Genomic DNA, 16,255 nt, shown 5'->3' with positions numbered 1-16,255 from the left:
AGCTAGTTTCGATAGCAGGCTAAAAAAAATGGAAATAAAAATACGAACAGTCAGTACGAAATTTATCAAGTACTTCCACAATAAGTCAGCGTTTAAATTAAATTTATCTTCTTCAAACTTAGTGGTAATTTTCAAATTTTGCCACATGAATATTAATCATTCTGAATCAACAGCTTCTTCACAATATTTGGATAGCACGGAATTTTTTCATAGCGCTTAAATTTTTTTTTTTAAAATGCGTGATTTGTCCAAAGGCAATTACATTTATCTGGGTGCCAAATCCAACGCAGCCGTGGAAAATGGGTTGCGTCACGAAGAGCTTTGCAATCAATAGCTTCGGGAATCCAAATCGATTGCAGTGACAATAGTTCTGATATGCCTTCTATCGTTTTCAGTGGTGTAAGTCCCAGATCCAGCACTTCAAGACGCGTCAAGGCAGCCAAAGGAGCGACGTCGTCAATTTTCGTTGCATTGAGCCACAGCCGCCGTAGTTGCACCAATCCAGAGAGCAGTGCCGTGTCTTTAAAGTCTACTCGACCAACGAGCGACAATTCTTTTAAATTCGTCAGTTGCATAAGAAACGTGAACGCAGTCTGGTGTTGTTTATGCCGCCGTGCGAGCTGTCGCTTATTACGATTCAGAAGAGATAGCACGAGTTTTTGTAAATTAAAAAGCGTGCCTAATGGTGTCAAATCTTCAAACAAAACGTCAAGCAATTCAAGCTGCGTAAGGTGTTGAAAACCTTCTAAAGGAGCAAGATCCATCACCTGAGCTATGGGTGGGAGTGACATGGACAGCCTCGTGAGTGCTGGCATATTGCCAAGCGCCACAATCTGAGCCAAATCATCCGTACACCATTGTTGCAGTCGCACGTGGTGGAGTGTTGATGACAAAGATGCCAACGGCGAATAATCCGTGAGTGGAGGCAGCTCCAGAGACTTTATTGCCGCGTGAGTGCTTATATACCGAAGAAATGTGCAAGGAACACGGTGCGCCATTGGAATCTTCAGCCCTCTCGTCGAAACGATGCTGATTCCTCTTTCTTCGATATCTTCCTGAAGAACTTCAGCCATCTCGTCGATATAATGTTGCTTATACACCCTTAATTTCTGAAGTTTGTGTAGATTACGCAACCACTCGTACGTCACAGGTTCTTCTGCTATGTCCGTAGTTTGGATTCCTCGTTCTCGCGTATCAATTAATAATTGCTCCAGCAATTCCAACGAAGCCAATGGACGTCGATCCCTTACTTGTGTCCATCGAATATCGAGATGCGTTAAATTGGGCACACTCGATGCAAAGTCCAGATCCGTTAGCCTCGTTTCTTGCAAGTGCAAACTTTCTAGCTCGGAACATCTTAATGTCAACTTTAACGCATCGGATGCCCCGATATTCGAAGCCTTAAGCGATCGCAGCGCTATTAAGTATTGCAACGCACTTAGATCCGTTGTGACCCAATTTCGACTCATGTCAAGCCTTTCTAATTGCGTCAAACACTTTAAAAACGAAAACTCGATAATTTTGGTTTCCGAGATGTCAAGAACGCGGAGATGAGGGAGAGTTTCTAGAACTTCTAAAGACGACACATTGGTGCGTCTGACACTCAAGGACTGTAATTGTGGCACCATTGCCAATGGCGCGAGGTCTGTAACGCCAGATTCGGATAGATTTAAGGTATGCAAGCTCCAATTCGTTGGAGTTATGACGTGTTTCTCCGGTCCATATAATGCATTCATCTCAAAAAGTTCCGAGAGCGAAACCTCTGTTCCAGCTACGTTTAGCTCTTGCAAATTTGGTAAAAGCTGAAGTAAAGCCGCTACGTTGATTTCGGCATCCTCATTAATTTCATTCGAATTTGCTTCAGTACAATACGGATAATCCCACAATCGTAGCGAACGTAGCGACGAAAAAGCACACAGCAGATTCAGTAAGTGCATGCCTGTACGTGGAACCAAGACGGATGTGATGCAGCAAAGAGCCTCTGGTTTCATGTGACGTAAAAAGCTGTCAGCATAGTAGCTAGCTGCGACTTGATCCTCTCTCATGCTGTCGCCCTTGACGATAGGTGGTGGCGGCACGCGAAACACGCTTTGGGATAGCACAAAACGGCGCAGATCCGAGCTGGCAAGTAAGCGGTTGCAAGATGACAGCCAGAGCCAATCGTAGAAGGATAGAAAGCCTACGACGAAGCGGAGGACATCCGTGTGGCCATGTAGTTCACCCAGTACATGGTCCATTCCAATGGCTTTTACAAGTCCATAAGGGGCTTGAAGACCATAAAATGATTGGCGACCTTGTATGTAAAGCAAAATTAAGCGTAATTGCACAGAATTAATATTTATTAGTTGTTGACACGGAAAAAAAATGACAACGACGATGTGGAAGTTCAAGCTATGCAAACAACTGCGGAAGTGTGTGCTGCTGTCAAATATGGTTGAGCTTATCCTTTCACCCACCCCATTGCTGATTTGTGCGACCAAACACATGTCTTCCTTTGTAAGTTGAGTCTCGATCGCATCTTCTGAAATTTTGGTAAGGGTTATTTAATCTACAAAGTGTATTGCTTTCTGTTTATATCAATAACAAGAATGAGAGCACGAGGGTGCGTTGCTCAGGTGCTAGGATCATTTAGGTCTTTAAGGCTGAAACTCTCGATATTTAAAAAAAAGCGCTTGCTTGACAAAATATAGCAAAAAAAAAATATTTTAAGGAGGCGCCTTCTAGGCGTCCAAGCAGCTGCGTCATGCCCCAGAGTGAATCGAAAAGACCAAACCACAAACTGAAACCCGGAGCCGCAAAATGCACTGAAATTTTGTATTGGAACTGACTAAAGTAATTCACAGTTAGAAAAAATGGAGCTGATTTTGGAAGGTATAATAAATTTGGGAAATACATACATTCTAAAGGGCGAAATTGCTAGAATTTATCTTGAGACCGCTATTCGAGATAGCTAGTAGCGCTACTTTACAATTCTAGTTTCGATTTGAAGAAGCTACGAAAAGAGCGTTCGACTCGGAATGATTCCTTCTGTAGCAAAAAGAATTGATGCAGGTAACAGGATTAAAACTGGACTGGCTACGAGCTTCAAGTTAGTTTGTTTGACAGTACCCAGTCTACCTTACGTAAGTCAATGAAAAATGGAATCAATCCAGATTTATCCTTAACTGTATTATAACTCGAGTTGAACTCGACGATTAATGTCTGTTACGATCGGGATTAACAGTTTCGGCCTTGAAGGGTGGCAGACTTTTGGGAAATCGTGACGTCAAGCGTCGTTTCGTAACCGCAGGAGTTTTCTTCATGGGTCCGATCGACGACATGGACGAAATCAACACTTTATCCAGGTCAAAGAAATGCACCATCTCGTGTGAAAAGATGTTGCCACCTTAGCAATGCGTTGCTTTCTTTCTATATCTCATTTTGCCATCATCTACACAAGCGATTCAAGTAGCCTCCTTCCGCCAGCCTTTATTTTCAATGGTCAATCTAAGTGTCTCCTACCTGCTTGTCGCTATCATTTCGGCCCCTACTCTCGCAACTTATGTCACTCCACCAATAGCAAACACAACTACGACCATTGAAAGCGTAGGAGCGACAACTGAAACAACTTCCACGACCAATTCATCAATTTGTCATCAGGATGCGGAGATGCCTGACACGTGCGACGGAAGCAATGGATGGTATCCTGTGTCAGTGGTTGGCAAGAAAAAAGAATACTTTTGCTCAAAGGGGCCGATTTGCGCGGGCGAGATTGGGAATTGTCCAGGTGCTCACCGTGACCTTGAGTTTGGATCCAAATGTGTGATGCTCACTGAAAGAGTGTACGGCTGTGTTTCAAACACTGAATGTCCAACGGATTCTACGAATCACAGTGTTCCTGACAATTGTGAAGTTATCACGTATCCACCAGCGCCTCCTGTTTCTAACGTCACCGAAGAAGTTCCATACCAGCCAATGTCAAATGAGACAGCAACCCTTCCTTCTCCAGATTACACTCAGGAGACGAAAACGTTTCCACCTTCACCCGAGATGGCAACAATTTCCCCTGAAAATAACACTAAGACGAATAACACCGTCCCTCCGATGGTTGTCTCTCCTGAGAACGCAACCTTCCCACCATACACTCAGACGTTGATCTCTCCTGAGAACGCAACATTCCCACCATACACTCAGACGAATAACACCGTCCCTCCGATGGTTGTCTCTCCTGAGAACGCAACTTTCCCACCATACACTCAGCCATCGACTGAACAACCAAGTGAGGCAACCCCAGCGTATGAGACAACTCAACCACCTACCGACGCGCCAGAGCAACAAACAGAGGGGTCGGCTGCGTACAACACGCTGGAACCATATACAGAAGGTTCTGAGCAGCAAAGCGAGGATTCCTCTGCGTACGATGCGACGGACTTGCCTACTGTTGTGCCCATGCAACAGGGAGAGACGCCTGCATATGGATCGACAGAACCATTAACTGACCCACCCGTTCAACAAACTGAGGAAACTCTAGCGCACGGTCCGTCGGAAGCACCAACCAACGCAGCTGGTCAACAAACCCAAACAATGATTACCTCACAACAACCTGCTATGACGAATTCATCTCGTCGTAGTCTGCGTACGAAACAGTGATAAATAGATCGCCATAAGTTCTGAACATCGCACTTGGCTTGTCACTTGGACTTTAAGCTTACCATCAAATTGAGCCTAGCTAATTACCACTTTTTTTCTTATCCTATTTTCGTGTTCAGTTAAGACATTAAAAATAACGGAGCCCTTCGATTGTCTGTCTACTTTTGTTGATCTAGTTTCATATTCTTGGATTTGACAGCATCGAGACTGCGCTATCGAACCATGCGCAAGTCCATGAAAAAACCACAAAGCCTTATGCAGCTTTTGAGACGCGCTCTTTGACGTTAACCTCCCGCGACACTTTCAAGTACGTCAAAAGTTATTGCATTTGTGTATTTGACATCATAATATACTCGCTGTAATTGAGTAATTCAAAAAACTTGCATTAAATTAAAACTTGTGTAAGTCAGCGACGATTCATGGGCAAACTCCTGCCTTACGAAATGATGCTGGTCATCATCATCTCCCGATAGTCTGCCACCCTCTTTGTCCGATACTGTGGATCTGCTTTGGAACCCAGACAATCAAAATAGCGATTAAAGTTATTTTGACCTCTTTTATCGATCTACAAATTGGACGAAATCAACACTTCACCAGGTCAAAGAAACGCATGAAAAAGTAGGGCCACCTTAGCGATGCATTCATTCCTTCCTATAATTTTTCATTTCACCATTATCCACATATGATTTTAAGTAGCCTTCAATTGCCAGCCTTTGAGATTAATGGTCAATAAAGCAATTCCTACCTGCTTGCGAGAAAGCGTTTTGCTCAAAGAGGCCGATATGCGAGGGCGAGAGTAAGAGTTGTCCAGGTGCTCACCGTGACTTGCTTTCGAATCCAAATGCGTAGTGCTCAATGTAGGAGTTTTGGCTGGTTCCAACACTGGATCTCCACCGGCAGCCTACGACTTAGAGCATCCTAACAATTGTGGGTTTCTACGTATCCACCAGATATATAGCTCCTGCTGTTTCTGGCGGATCGAAGAAATTCCATGCCAGCCAGAATCATGAAATACAGCAACCTTTTCTCCTCCAATTTACACTCAGGAGGTGACAACGTCGTCACCCGAGACGATAACCTTGTCTTCTAGTGACTCAGACGACAAGCACCGTCCCTCCAATGGATATCCCTCCTGAGAAGCAACTTCCCCACCATACACTCAGCAATCGACTGAACAACCAAGTGAGGCAACCCCAGCGTACGAGACAACTCAACCAACTACCGACGCACCAGTGCAACAAACAGAAGAATCACCTTTGTACAAGACGCTGAAGCCATAACCGAAAGAATCTGTGCACCAAAAAATGGCCACTGTTTTGTATGCCGCGGGTCTCGTGTTTTCTGTGCGGATAAGTGTAACGACACCATTGATATCTTTAACTTTATTTTGGTTGAAACGCAGCCAAATGTATATGGTAACCAAGATTTCTCTGTGTACGATACGTCGGTACCGCCTACAGATATGCCGGTGTAACAATTGAAAGAAATAGCTGCATATGACAAAACGAAATTATTGATTCTACGGAGTAGCTGTAAATGAACCTTGGTCTTGCTCGCTCAGAAGGTCCTTTTGTACAAAGCGATTTGACAATTGATAAGTTCTTAACAAAAGTTTTGGAAGAAGTCAAGGATGAATCGAAAAAAAAATCGTATCGTGTGGTATTGGGGCTCATCTTAAATCATGACGAAGTTTCTTAACTTTATTACAAGACTTTTGCATAGAATTTCCAATATAGGCAAACTGCAATTCTAAGACTCATTGCTAGCCCGCTGCTAATGATCGGCAAAGAATTTGTTTCAATATAACACTCCAACAATGTTTCTGCTGCATCGAATTTGTCGCACATGTCATCGCATGATTAATTGTTGTTTTCATGAAGACTTATAAGAATAGATTTTCTAATGCGTCTTCGTGAATCCACCATGGTGCGATCACGTCTTGTATTTGAAACGTCTGGTTGTGCTATAATCGTGACTTGGTTACGAAAATCCATGCGTTACTTATGAAGTTCAGCCGCATTGTCTACCTACCCTTAAGAAGCCACGACGATATGAAAATATCGTGCTTCGCAGTCCAAAGTGAAGGATTTTAACTGCTGGTTGAGCTGGTCGATATAAAACTAACAATTATAGGATTTCCAAATTCTTAGCGTACGCCGTGCTTTGCGATAATACGTCTGCTGCTTAATAATCTAAAGCGTCTAGCCCTGCGCTAGGCAATGTGAACATCAGGATTTACGGTCGAAGAAGGCAGCTTTTAGCCCAATACAAATCACGCAAAAAATGATAAACATGATTACTATCATTTGTCATCGAGATTTTCTACATCTGACACATCATCGCTCTTAAAAAAGAATCAGAAAAGTTCGGCAAGTAGTGCTTTCAATCAATTATAACACGCAGTGAGTTAGAAATAAGCTTCAAGGCATCCTTCCTTATCGATAGCGCTTATAAATTGCTACCTAATGCAAGCCATACTGTACCAAAAAAGCTAATTAGCGACAATTTGGGATGCACTACCGCGAAACGATCAACTCTGCTGCTTCTTCCACGTATAAAATCCATGATAAAATGCTTTACTAGCACGAATTTCGTAACATTCCGTCTCAACCACCTTCTGGTTGTCAACGTACCACTGGTACTTCGTCTGACATTCCTCTCTATCGGACTTCCCACACTCTTGCTCGTTCGCTTCTCGCATCATGTCGTAGTAGTGCTTGCATGTGTCCGAAGCAACATAATTCACGTATCCTTCCCAAAACGCGTCCGAATTCGAAGTGCGCTCACAAAATCTATCAAGGTCGTGTCGCATTGTCTTGTACATAGTAAACGCGTCTTGACAAAATAATGGCAACGTTTCCTGTGTCCAAGGACGATGCGAGTAGAAACCCGAGCATTCTGTGGCTGCCTTGGCCTCTGTGGCGTGGAATTGATTGCAAGTATTTTGCTGATGCCACGTCGAGTAGAGCTCTTGGCACACCATAGCTTGGTGCTTTCTATCGGAATCATCTTTGGAATACTCTTCAATGCACTTCGTCAAAGTCGCGTTGTGCTGGTCGAGCAAACTGAAATTATTGACACACTTGGAGTTTGTATCGAGATTTGTCGCATTTTTCAACCAAAGCTGATTTTTTTCTTTAAAGCTGCAACTTTGTACAACAAAGTCACAAATAAGTGCGAACTTCGTGCACAAATCTTGCGTTTGATGGTCATAAGGAGACGACGAGAGTGAGAGCTTGATGCTTGCGGAGGCAGGCGCTTCGTGTAGAGGCTGAGAGAAAGCAAAGTGCCCACAAAGTTGCGCCAGTAGCAGAGAGCAAAGCCAACGAGAGAGCATGCTGGACTCCAATAGCAAAGATAAAAAGATCTATTTCAAGAATTACGTCACTTTAAAAATGATTTAGAAACAGTAATTTCATGTTACAAAATTCATTGATTACAAAAAAGTCCGTCTAAACACCCAAAGAAACCCGGCATCCTACTTGAATTTTTATATGCTGTAAAGTATCGATGATCTCATCAGCGGTAGGGCGAGTTTTAGGGTCTTGCAGCAAACAACAGTCGGCCAAATCTTGAATTGCTTTAGGACAATCAACTGAAAACTGCGGGCGCAACGTACCTTCGGCCACCAAGCTCAAAATCTCGGCTTCTTGAATTTTGCCACGATTTGAGGCATTGGTATTATTCCAATATGGGTACTCGTCCGTATCAATTTCCGATAGCACGACTCCAAACGAAAAAATATCAGCGGCTTCGTCGTAATCTCGACCTAACAAAACCTCTGGAGCAATCCAGAATGCCGTCCCAACTCCTGCTGTCATATGCGTTTCGACTAAGTAGCGCATCCGAGAGATCCCAAAGTCACTTAATTTTGCCTCGAAATGCATGTTCAAGAGCACGTTTTTGGATTTCAAATCACGGTGAACAATTGTAGGCCGACGGCTGTGAAGGTAAGACAATGCTTCGGCAATATGAAGTGCAATTGTGGCTTTATGGGACTTCCACGACAGTCGTTCGCCCTTAAGTTTGTAATTGTGTAAGACTTGGCACAAATCCCCATTGTCCATGTATTCAGTGACGGCTGACAAGTGCCTCAGATCATCCCACGCGACACCAATGAACTCGACAATCCGCGGATGATAGAGCACTGCCATCAAAATAATTTCTTTCAGAAACATCTCGACCTCTGCAGTAGTGACCGATCGATCAGGGCGTATCTTCTTAATGGCGACACGACGACCTCGATATACTCCCATGAATACAACACCAAAGCCTCCCGTGCTTACACATTGACCCATTTTAATGAGCTTGTATTCAAGGCGATTCGTTATAATCACAGGGTCATTTAAAAACACTGGATTCACTTGCACACGATTGTCGTCCTCATCACGAGTATCACCACAGTCTTGAATAAAGGAATCCAATTTTGTCAATAATAAGTGCTCATCCTTTTTACATCGCCAAACAATGCTTATAATCCCAATCACCGCAAGCACACAGCCACCACCGATTAAACCGATTAGCATCGACCTTGAATGGCCCAAAGACGAATTTTCTGCTGCAAGGAATGCAAAATTAGCGGAAATAGGTTTGCTCCACTGCTGACACTAATAAGTGTACCTTTAGCGTCTAGCATGTTGAGTACACAAAAGTTACGATTGTGCGCAGTGTGCCACGATCCATCCAAACACGTTGCCGCATTGGAAGGTAAGTCTGCGTCAAAGGCTACAAGAGCTTGAATGGCGCGAAATACCGTCGAGGTGATATTGAAATCGGAAATGGCATTCTTGGCGATATAGCTGCAATTATTGCGCTTTCCTTTTAGTCGTGTTAAGAATTTGGAACGATATACTTACAGTTCTTGCAAATTGTCAACATTAAACACAATCGTTGGGAACGTAGCAATGCTGTTGTTCGTGAGATTTCTACATAAACACGAAATCAAGCATATCAATGCTAGTACTCAAACAAACAATAAACTTGCATACAAGACTTCGACAGCACAAAATTGATTCGAACAAGTGTGAGCAATCGACGAGCCAACGTATGGAGCTGTCAAGTGGTTGGACGACAGATCTCTGATTAAATACGACCACAACTAAACATTCAGCACGTATACGCTCATGCAAACGAATTGTTTCATTCCACGCACAAGTATCGAACACTATTCAATCCTTTAAAAAAGTTGTATCCAAATTGGTCCAAATTGCAATTTCGAAGCGTGCTATAAAAGAGGGAATAATGAGAAATCACCTATCAAATTTAATATCCTGTAATTGTACATGTTTATAGTCGTTGACGGATAAAATGCTGCTACAGATTGAGCAACTGAAGACATGTCGATATTCTCTATTGACCTACCAGATCTCACATTCGTAAGTTAGAGTAATAATAACGTGCATACAAAGACACAGTCTCTTACACTGTCGTGAGGCTTAAAGTGCCATCCTTTACCATGGCAATTGGCAGCGTCAAGCCAGGCACGCCTCGATCCTGAAGTACGAATTTAATAGTTTGGGGGTACATCCCTTCACCAACGATCTTTCTGATAATACAGGTGGCCGTCAGTATTTATTTTTCCTCCATGCATCGTCATCACTAACAGCGTCGTAAGGTCCGGCGGTACGAGCAGCGTACGAATTGAGTCAATGGCCAAAATAGTAGACGAATCGAGTGATTTTGGGTAATATTCCATGCCTTCGTCGCCTCGGAGTCTGACGTAAAACTCGAACGTGTTTGTGTCTGAATATCCAGTTGTCAAGCACGAGCACGAGCCGTTCATGGACGTAAAAATAGCTGGACAGCCTCCATTTGGAGTCATCTTGTCTGTTCGCCGCTGTATTGACGGGCTTCCATTGCATATCATATCCTTGCTCGTGAGATTCTTCAGCGCTGAGTTCACGCTCACGGCTAGTTGCGTCTCATTGTCGTTAAAATTGTCAGTAAACCATTCCTGGGCCAGACTTTCTGCCAACGTGAGACCACTTACAGCAGCGTTGGAATGCGAGGAGGTTCGGCCACCAATTGCGCGAGCGCGAAAGACCACTAGAAACGTCCAAAGCGTCAACTTTGGTGAGCACGTCATTTTGGTCTTCTGAGGTTTTACGTCCTTAATTTAAGCATAATATTGCTATTTGTGCTTGTTGTAAGACTTTATTTTCCACAAAACTTTTGCTCTAAATTAGAATGAAAGAGGGTAGTAATGTATTACGAATGAGCAGCTTATTTCTTAATAGCTTGACGGCTTGCTAAGTATAATTTTCTTTTAATCTAGCAAGCCGTCAAGGCATTGACATAAATATAAAGACGCTCCCATGGAGCCGAATACTCGGGAACTGCGCACTGCTCCACTAATGCCAGCTCGTCGTTTCTTGAATTAAAATTCTCATTTCATGTATAGCCTTACGTATTTCGAACTCATTATCAAGTTTAGTGCTAATGAAAGGGTGTGGCATGTAGCTGTGAATGTGAAAAAATTAAGATGGAAGTTTTTTTTGAAATTTGCTTGTCACGCTTAATCACCAGCTCAAAGCGATCGGGATGCAACAGGAAAACGTTGTGATGATGAATTTAATCTCAGCAGATATCGCGAGGCGTGATGAACATCGTTTAAAGAATTCGATCCGTGTCATCGTCTGATAGATATCACCACTTCGTCTGACGAAGCGGTTATGTCATCAATGCAAAAAAGCAAGCATTACTGCGTTGTTGAGTCGTTATTTTGATTGGCCTAGTCCCCTCGTTACATCGCACATGCTTCTCAGACACGTCAAATATGTCCCACGGTCTCCAGCGATAAACGCATTAATTGCAATTTCGATTCTCGCTTTAGTCCTTAGATAGCAAATGTTGCAAGGGACAAGAACCTTTACATATCCTCTACGTTAAATTTATAACGCTGGCAGAAGGTTCCCAGTTTTAATTCCATACATAACTAAAGTATATTATTTGCTTATGACGGTGACTTGCCGATCTTACACAAGTGTGCCTACAGAACTGAGTTGTGACGCGTGGTAAACACGTCGAGTTTGCTTCCAGTACCAATGTAGTTTTACCATTTAAGAGGACTTTGCCGTTCGCCACGAGTCTTACAGCTGAAGACTTATGTGTACCGCGACACAATTCGGTTCCGAAGAGGTTGAGCCGGACGCGCATTATTGCCATTGGCCGTGATAAGGTACTCGACCAGGTCCTGGTGTAAACGACCAAAGTCGATGGAAGAAATAGAAATTGGGGTTTCGACCACCCACCAATTAACCGTCTCGTCGCAACCAGGAGTAGTAAGGCTACCTGGGTAGTTGTAAACGGCACCACCTTGTAAGGCGCGACGAATTAATCTATAGTATGGGGACCTATGTAGCAGGATCACGACAGTGTTGAGTAAGTGTGTAAGACAATCAGTGCGAAGAAAGCTTACAGTTGCACCAAAACAGCCTCGGTCTGAGCAGCCGAGTTGACTTGTTCAAGAGCATCAAGAAGAGGAGCCAACCACGGATCAGACGTTACGTCAATCACAAGGAAGACGCCTATCACCAGAAGATCATCGGAAACGCTGGATTTGTGCACAAAGTGGATCTCACCACTCATGGCCTTGCCATTGATAGTGTGCTCAGACGGAGCGTGTAGATGAAAATGTGCCAACATGTAGAATACGTCTTGCAAATAAACACCACAATTACCTATTCGATCATGACAAGTTAATACAAGTTGTGTATAGATCGAAAAGAGAAAGCCCTCTACCTCCTAATTGATTAGCCTGAAGGGGCTCGTGAGGTGCCGACAGATTAAAGTGCGAGCACATTCCACTAAAGACAAGTGGGTTCTTTTGGCGTTGAACAGTCTTAGAAGGCACGATATTGATGGGAGACTGCCGCACACCACCACAAGTTTCCCATTGGTCGGCCCATCGATCACAGTCCACCATTCGTGGGTCACTGATACGGTAGCCCCAACGAGCAGGTTTTGTATTCTGCACGACGGGTCCAGAGAAATCAATGGCGGAGACAAACAAGTCATGAATGACGAGAGCAGCGGCGATGGAAGCTATACATTTCATTGAGAATACGCTGTTGTGCTTAATGCGTAATTAAGTAATGAAGACATTGTCTGGCACGAATGTAGCGCAATGATACAAGTGTTGCGTCTCTTGCCACTTAATCAAGTCAAGTTTATCGTTCATTATCATCGGATAGGAGACCACGAGAACAGAATCATAAGCTCTGCTGCGTCTGTGCTTTTCCGTGTTCTGTAGATTTTTAAGAAAAGTATTTTACTCTCCCAAATGTATAATTGAAATAGGCAGGAGTGCTCCTATCGCGAGCTCGTAACAATTGCTTTACAAATATCGATCCACAGGGATACTTTTCTGGTGCAAAAATGTCAATTAGTCGCCGCCATCACCGTCTGATAATATCGTCTAGTCACGTGAGCAACTCTTTGCACTACAATTGGTCTTTCATCTCTGATCCCCGCCTTTATATTTTATAATTTTCTTGAATGTTGCAAAGAATTGGTAAGTGGACGGATTTACAAGCGACCTTGAGATGTCGTAGTGCCGCTACTTTTCAACGGGACAAACATCTTTAAGATTTGAAAAGGGGCCGCCCATAGAGCGCAATGCTTTGTTCATTTGTGTACCGTCTTTTTGCTTACTGGATGTACTGCCATGTGTGCCTGTAAATTCCCTGGCACTAGGCGTATCGACAAGTTGAAATGGTTAAAGACTGTAACGTTCGTTGATTAGCGAAGGGCGTTTTTTTCGCATCAGTCGACCTTTTATGCAACTTAGTAGACCAGAATCACCTGCATTGGCCCTGAAAATGAGTTAACGGCTAATAGTGTGTGTAGCGGTTTGTTTACTGTAGATCCATTTCACATCATCGGCACGTGACAATATTACTCAACCTCAATTATTACTAATGGTCCTTAGAGGACATAAATGTAGGATTGATATCACTTGTCGATAGCAGTGACGGCCACAGAGAAGTTATGCTATAAAATGTGGTGTTGCGCACATTTAAAATATACAACTGCTTTTCAAATTTACTCAAGTCAATCCAAGAAATAAGAGCAAGTTTTAATTTCCTTAATATAAAAACTAGACAAGTGCGCGCGACTTCAGACCCAATAATCCACATCTGATGTTTCTAAATCGACGGTACGAATGTAATTCAAGACAATACACATGGCAAGTTCTTACAAACAGCAGCACAAAATTACAAGTGTGGTAGTAGATATCACACAAAGCATTGTGGCCTTCCTTCCTTCAATAGTTGTCATCTAGACAACTCACGGTCGTGGAACCACACGAAATCGCACATCTGTGTGGATTCCATCATTATACTTACGGCAATGAGCGAGAATATCCCGTTCCGTTTGCTTTCGAAGCAATGGAAGCACTAAAGTTAAAAAGCCATCACGCACTTCAGGCGACAATCGAGGCAATTCGACAGCCATGGGAAAGGCGTCTGGAAGCGGTCCTTTCGTTTGCACAACTTGCAAAAGCCACCGACGCAAGTAGCGCCACTTTTTCATATCTATCGTCCACGCTCGAAGCAAATACGCAACCTCGGGCGAATTTAAATCAAAGTGTGGCGTCGGGTGCCGAACAAGCTCTTCAAACCACTTAGAATTGACGGTATCGGCATTTGCAGGGGCCCGACCTCGTCGTAATGTGCTGTCCGTCTCGTCACTTACGGCGCTCTTGCTTTCGGTCTCCAAGCTCATTTTCGCTTTTGGATCACTTTGTGGCATTGCCACTTCATCATCCACTTCGAGGAGATCCATGTGTCGTTGCTGAAGATCCTCGTATTGTCTCGTCGTGTCCAGCAACTGGTCACGAAGATTCTGCAGCTCGCGCTCTTGGTTTTGAATGATCGCAGTCTGGCGTTCCTGTTGTAAACGATGCTCTTCCTTTTGCTCCGCCAACTGCGTTTTTAGCTCCAGAACCAAGTTACGTGTCTGCCCACTGGCGTCCTCTTGCCTCGCCGCTTGTCGACCTCCTTCAGACGTTGTGGCAAGAAGTCGCTCGATGTCGCGAAGCGCTGCAAGCTTCTCAGCTTTTAGGTGGCAAATCGTTTCTTCGGCATCCAGCAGCTGGTTTTCTAGCTGTGCGATACGGTCGTTCGAGCTTGCGAGTTCCAAACTTGCAACGCTCGTGCTGTCGAAATTCGCCTGCCGCTGCTGTTCTTTGCTACTCGTCACGTCAGATAAGGATAATCGTTGTACAGGCGGTGGTAAAATGTCATCTGAGACATTCGATTGTTCCAGCAACGAGCGCAATCGAGCCTCATTCTCACGCGCACGCTGCATATCCCACGAAATGCCGACACCAACCACGGTCATACCTTCTAATCGTGTAACGATAGCTTATTTTAGCGAAGCAACCATTTGGTGTTATGTACTCAAATTTGGAAGCACATGTGTCGCATTTTTACTTAGGCTCGGGACACAAACGTTTTTAATCCGGACATTAGACGTTTTCGTTCCGGATACGGTCGTTTTTCGCTCCGGATACGGTCGTTTTTCGTTCCGGACACAGAATTGAATAATTGGCTAAATCTAAGCTATTTGATTGGCTAACTCTAGGACATTTGATGGGTCAACATCTGGATAAATATATACGCCAAGCGCTAACATAGCCATATGTTTTCATGATTAACAACCGAGCAACCTTTGCAATCGACAACGACAGGAGATAGTTAAAGTGAAGCAGAGACTTTAATTTTGATACGGAAAGGATGATTTTTTTTAAATTTGATACAGAAAGGATGAAATACTAAATGAAAGATCAATGGCATTCTTACTCGATTCTGATTGGAATACTGTGGGTGTCTGTGTCGAGTTCGTCGCGTTTACTGCCGGTGAAATCGCTGGTAATATTGCACCCAGTTCTTGTTCTGCGGCAGCCCTGAAAGAGAACAAAGTTCTGAGTTGCGACGGTGGCCCAGCTGGCCGAAAGCGCGACAAACAGGTGACCTGTGTAACGGGTATATCGTTACATGAAATTAACACTTAAGGTTGTTAATTAATATATTATCTAAAAGGTAGATAATATTTGCAGGATGTTACTTTATATAGTAATATTCAGAATTCTATCTATGAATAGGTATAGGCTATTATACCTATTTATTCCGCAGACTAATCAGCTGTAGGGTAATCAAAGAGAGAGTTACAGACAAGATAGAGATAAGAATTTAATTACATGTTTAGTTTTGGATTATAGTTAAGCTAGCATTTACAAAGACAGAAAGAGAGACACTTTATTATATTAATACAGTTTTCATTTTACCCTCTTAAAGCTAGTTACCTTGAAGAGAAGTCTTCCTCTGCACGTACTAGTGTACGTGAAATAACGTGAGACACCACTCGCAACTGAAGCAGTTTGAAGTGGACTTGTATCGGTGCAGTACAAGTCGTAGTGCCCCGTTACACCTGGTAGCACTTTGTAGTCCGTCCAAGGACCACATTTCCCACATCTAACATGGACATTTTAGAGTGATAGTGGGAATACGCATCATGTTTCCCCTGAAAGCTACTCCTTTCTAAGTGACATAGAAACGAGTGCGGTCGAACGAATGAGTTCGACCGTAGGAAACGATGCAATCTTGGCAATGCTGTCCAATTT

General features: G+C 43.5%; 5 protein-coding genes across 5 annotated transcripts; all 5 read right to left on the bottom strand.

Annotated features, from left to right (window-relative positions):
* Window positions 1–230: 230 nt before the first annotated feature.
* On the bottom strand, window positions 231–2,237 carry CCR75_001791 (uncharacterized protein; the record flags this gene model as incomplete). Its single annotated transcript, XM_067959892.1, has 1 exon — window positions 231–2,237. The coding sequence occupies one exon, from the start codon at window positions 2,235–2,237 to the stop codon at window positions 231–233; it is 2,007 nt and encodes a 668-aa protein (XP_067821260.1).
* Window positions 2,238–3,928: 1,691 nt separating this feature from the next.
* Window positions 3,929–5,997, bottom strand: CCR75_001790 (uncharacterized protein; the record flags this gene model as incomplete). The annotated part of the gene is made up of 5 exons (XM_067959891.1): window positions 3,929–4,045; window positions 4,118–4,294; window positions 4,484–4,543; window positions 5,375–5,530; window positions 5,860–5,997. 5 exons carry the CDS (start codon window positions 5,995–5,997, stop codon window positions 3,929–3,931), a joined length of 648 nt encoding a protein of 215 aa, XP_067821259.1.
* Window positions 5,998–7,159: 1,162 nt separating this feature from the next.
* Window positions 7,160–10,671, bottom strand: CCR75_001789 (uncharacterized protein; the record flags this gene model as incomplete). Its single annotated transcript, XM_067959890.1, has 10 exons — window positions 10,233–10,671; window positions 10,052–10,174; window positions 9,912–9,986; window positions 9,782–9,853; window positions 9,618–9,707; window positions 9,486–9,554; window positions 9,250–9,428; window positions 8,864–9,187; window positions 8,112–8,248; window positions 7,160–7,996 (listed from the first exon to the last, which is right to left on the bottom strand). The coding sequence occupies exons 1-10, from the start codon at window positions 10,493–10,495 to the stop codon at window positions 7,160–7,162; spliced, it is 2,169 nt and encodes a 722-aa protein (XP_067821086.1). The 5' UTR covers window positions 10,496–10,671.
* An 873-nt stretch (window positions 10,672–11,544) lies between these two features.
* On the bottom strand, window positions 11,545–12,685 carry CCR75_001788 (uncharacterized protein; the record flags this gene model as incomplete). The annotated part of the gene is made up of 2 exons (XM_067959889.1): window positions 11,545–12,308; window positions 12,370–12,685. The coding sequence occupies 2 exons, from the start codon at window positions 12,683–12,685 to the stop codon at window positions 12,043–12,045; spliced, it is 582 nt and encodes a 193-aa protein (XP_067821087.1). The 3' UTR covers window positions 11,545–12,042.
* A 1,232-nt stretch (window positions 12,686–13,917) lies between these two features.
* On the bottom strand, window positions 13,918–14,973 carry CCR75_001787 (uncharacterized protein; the record flags this gene model as incomplete). The annotated part of the gene is made up of 1 exon (XM_067959888.1): window positions 13,918–14,973. The coding sequence occupies one exon, from the start codon at window positions 14,971–14,973 to the stop codon at window positions 13,918–13,920; it is 1,056 nt and encodes a 351-aa protein (XP_067821083.1).
* Between the last annotated feature and the right edge of the window lie 1,282 nt (window positions 14,974–16,255).

The sequence above is a fragment of the Bremia lactucae genome, linkage group LG5 (assembly GCF_004359215.1).
Source record: "Bremia lactucae strain SF5 linkage group LG5, whole genome shotgun sequence".
NCBI lineage: Eukaryota > Oomycota > Peronosporomycetes > Peronosporales > Peronosporaceae > Bremia > Bremia lactucae.
This window is presented reverse-complemented; position numbering and strand designations above follow the sequence as displayed.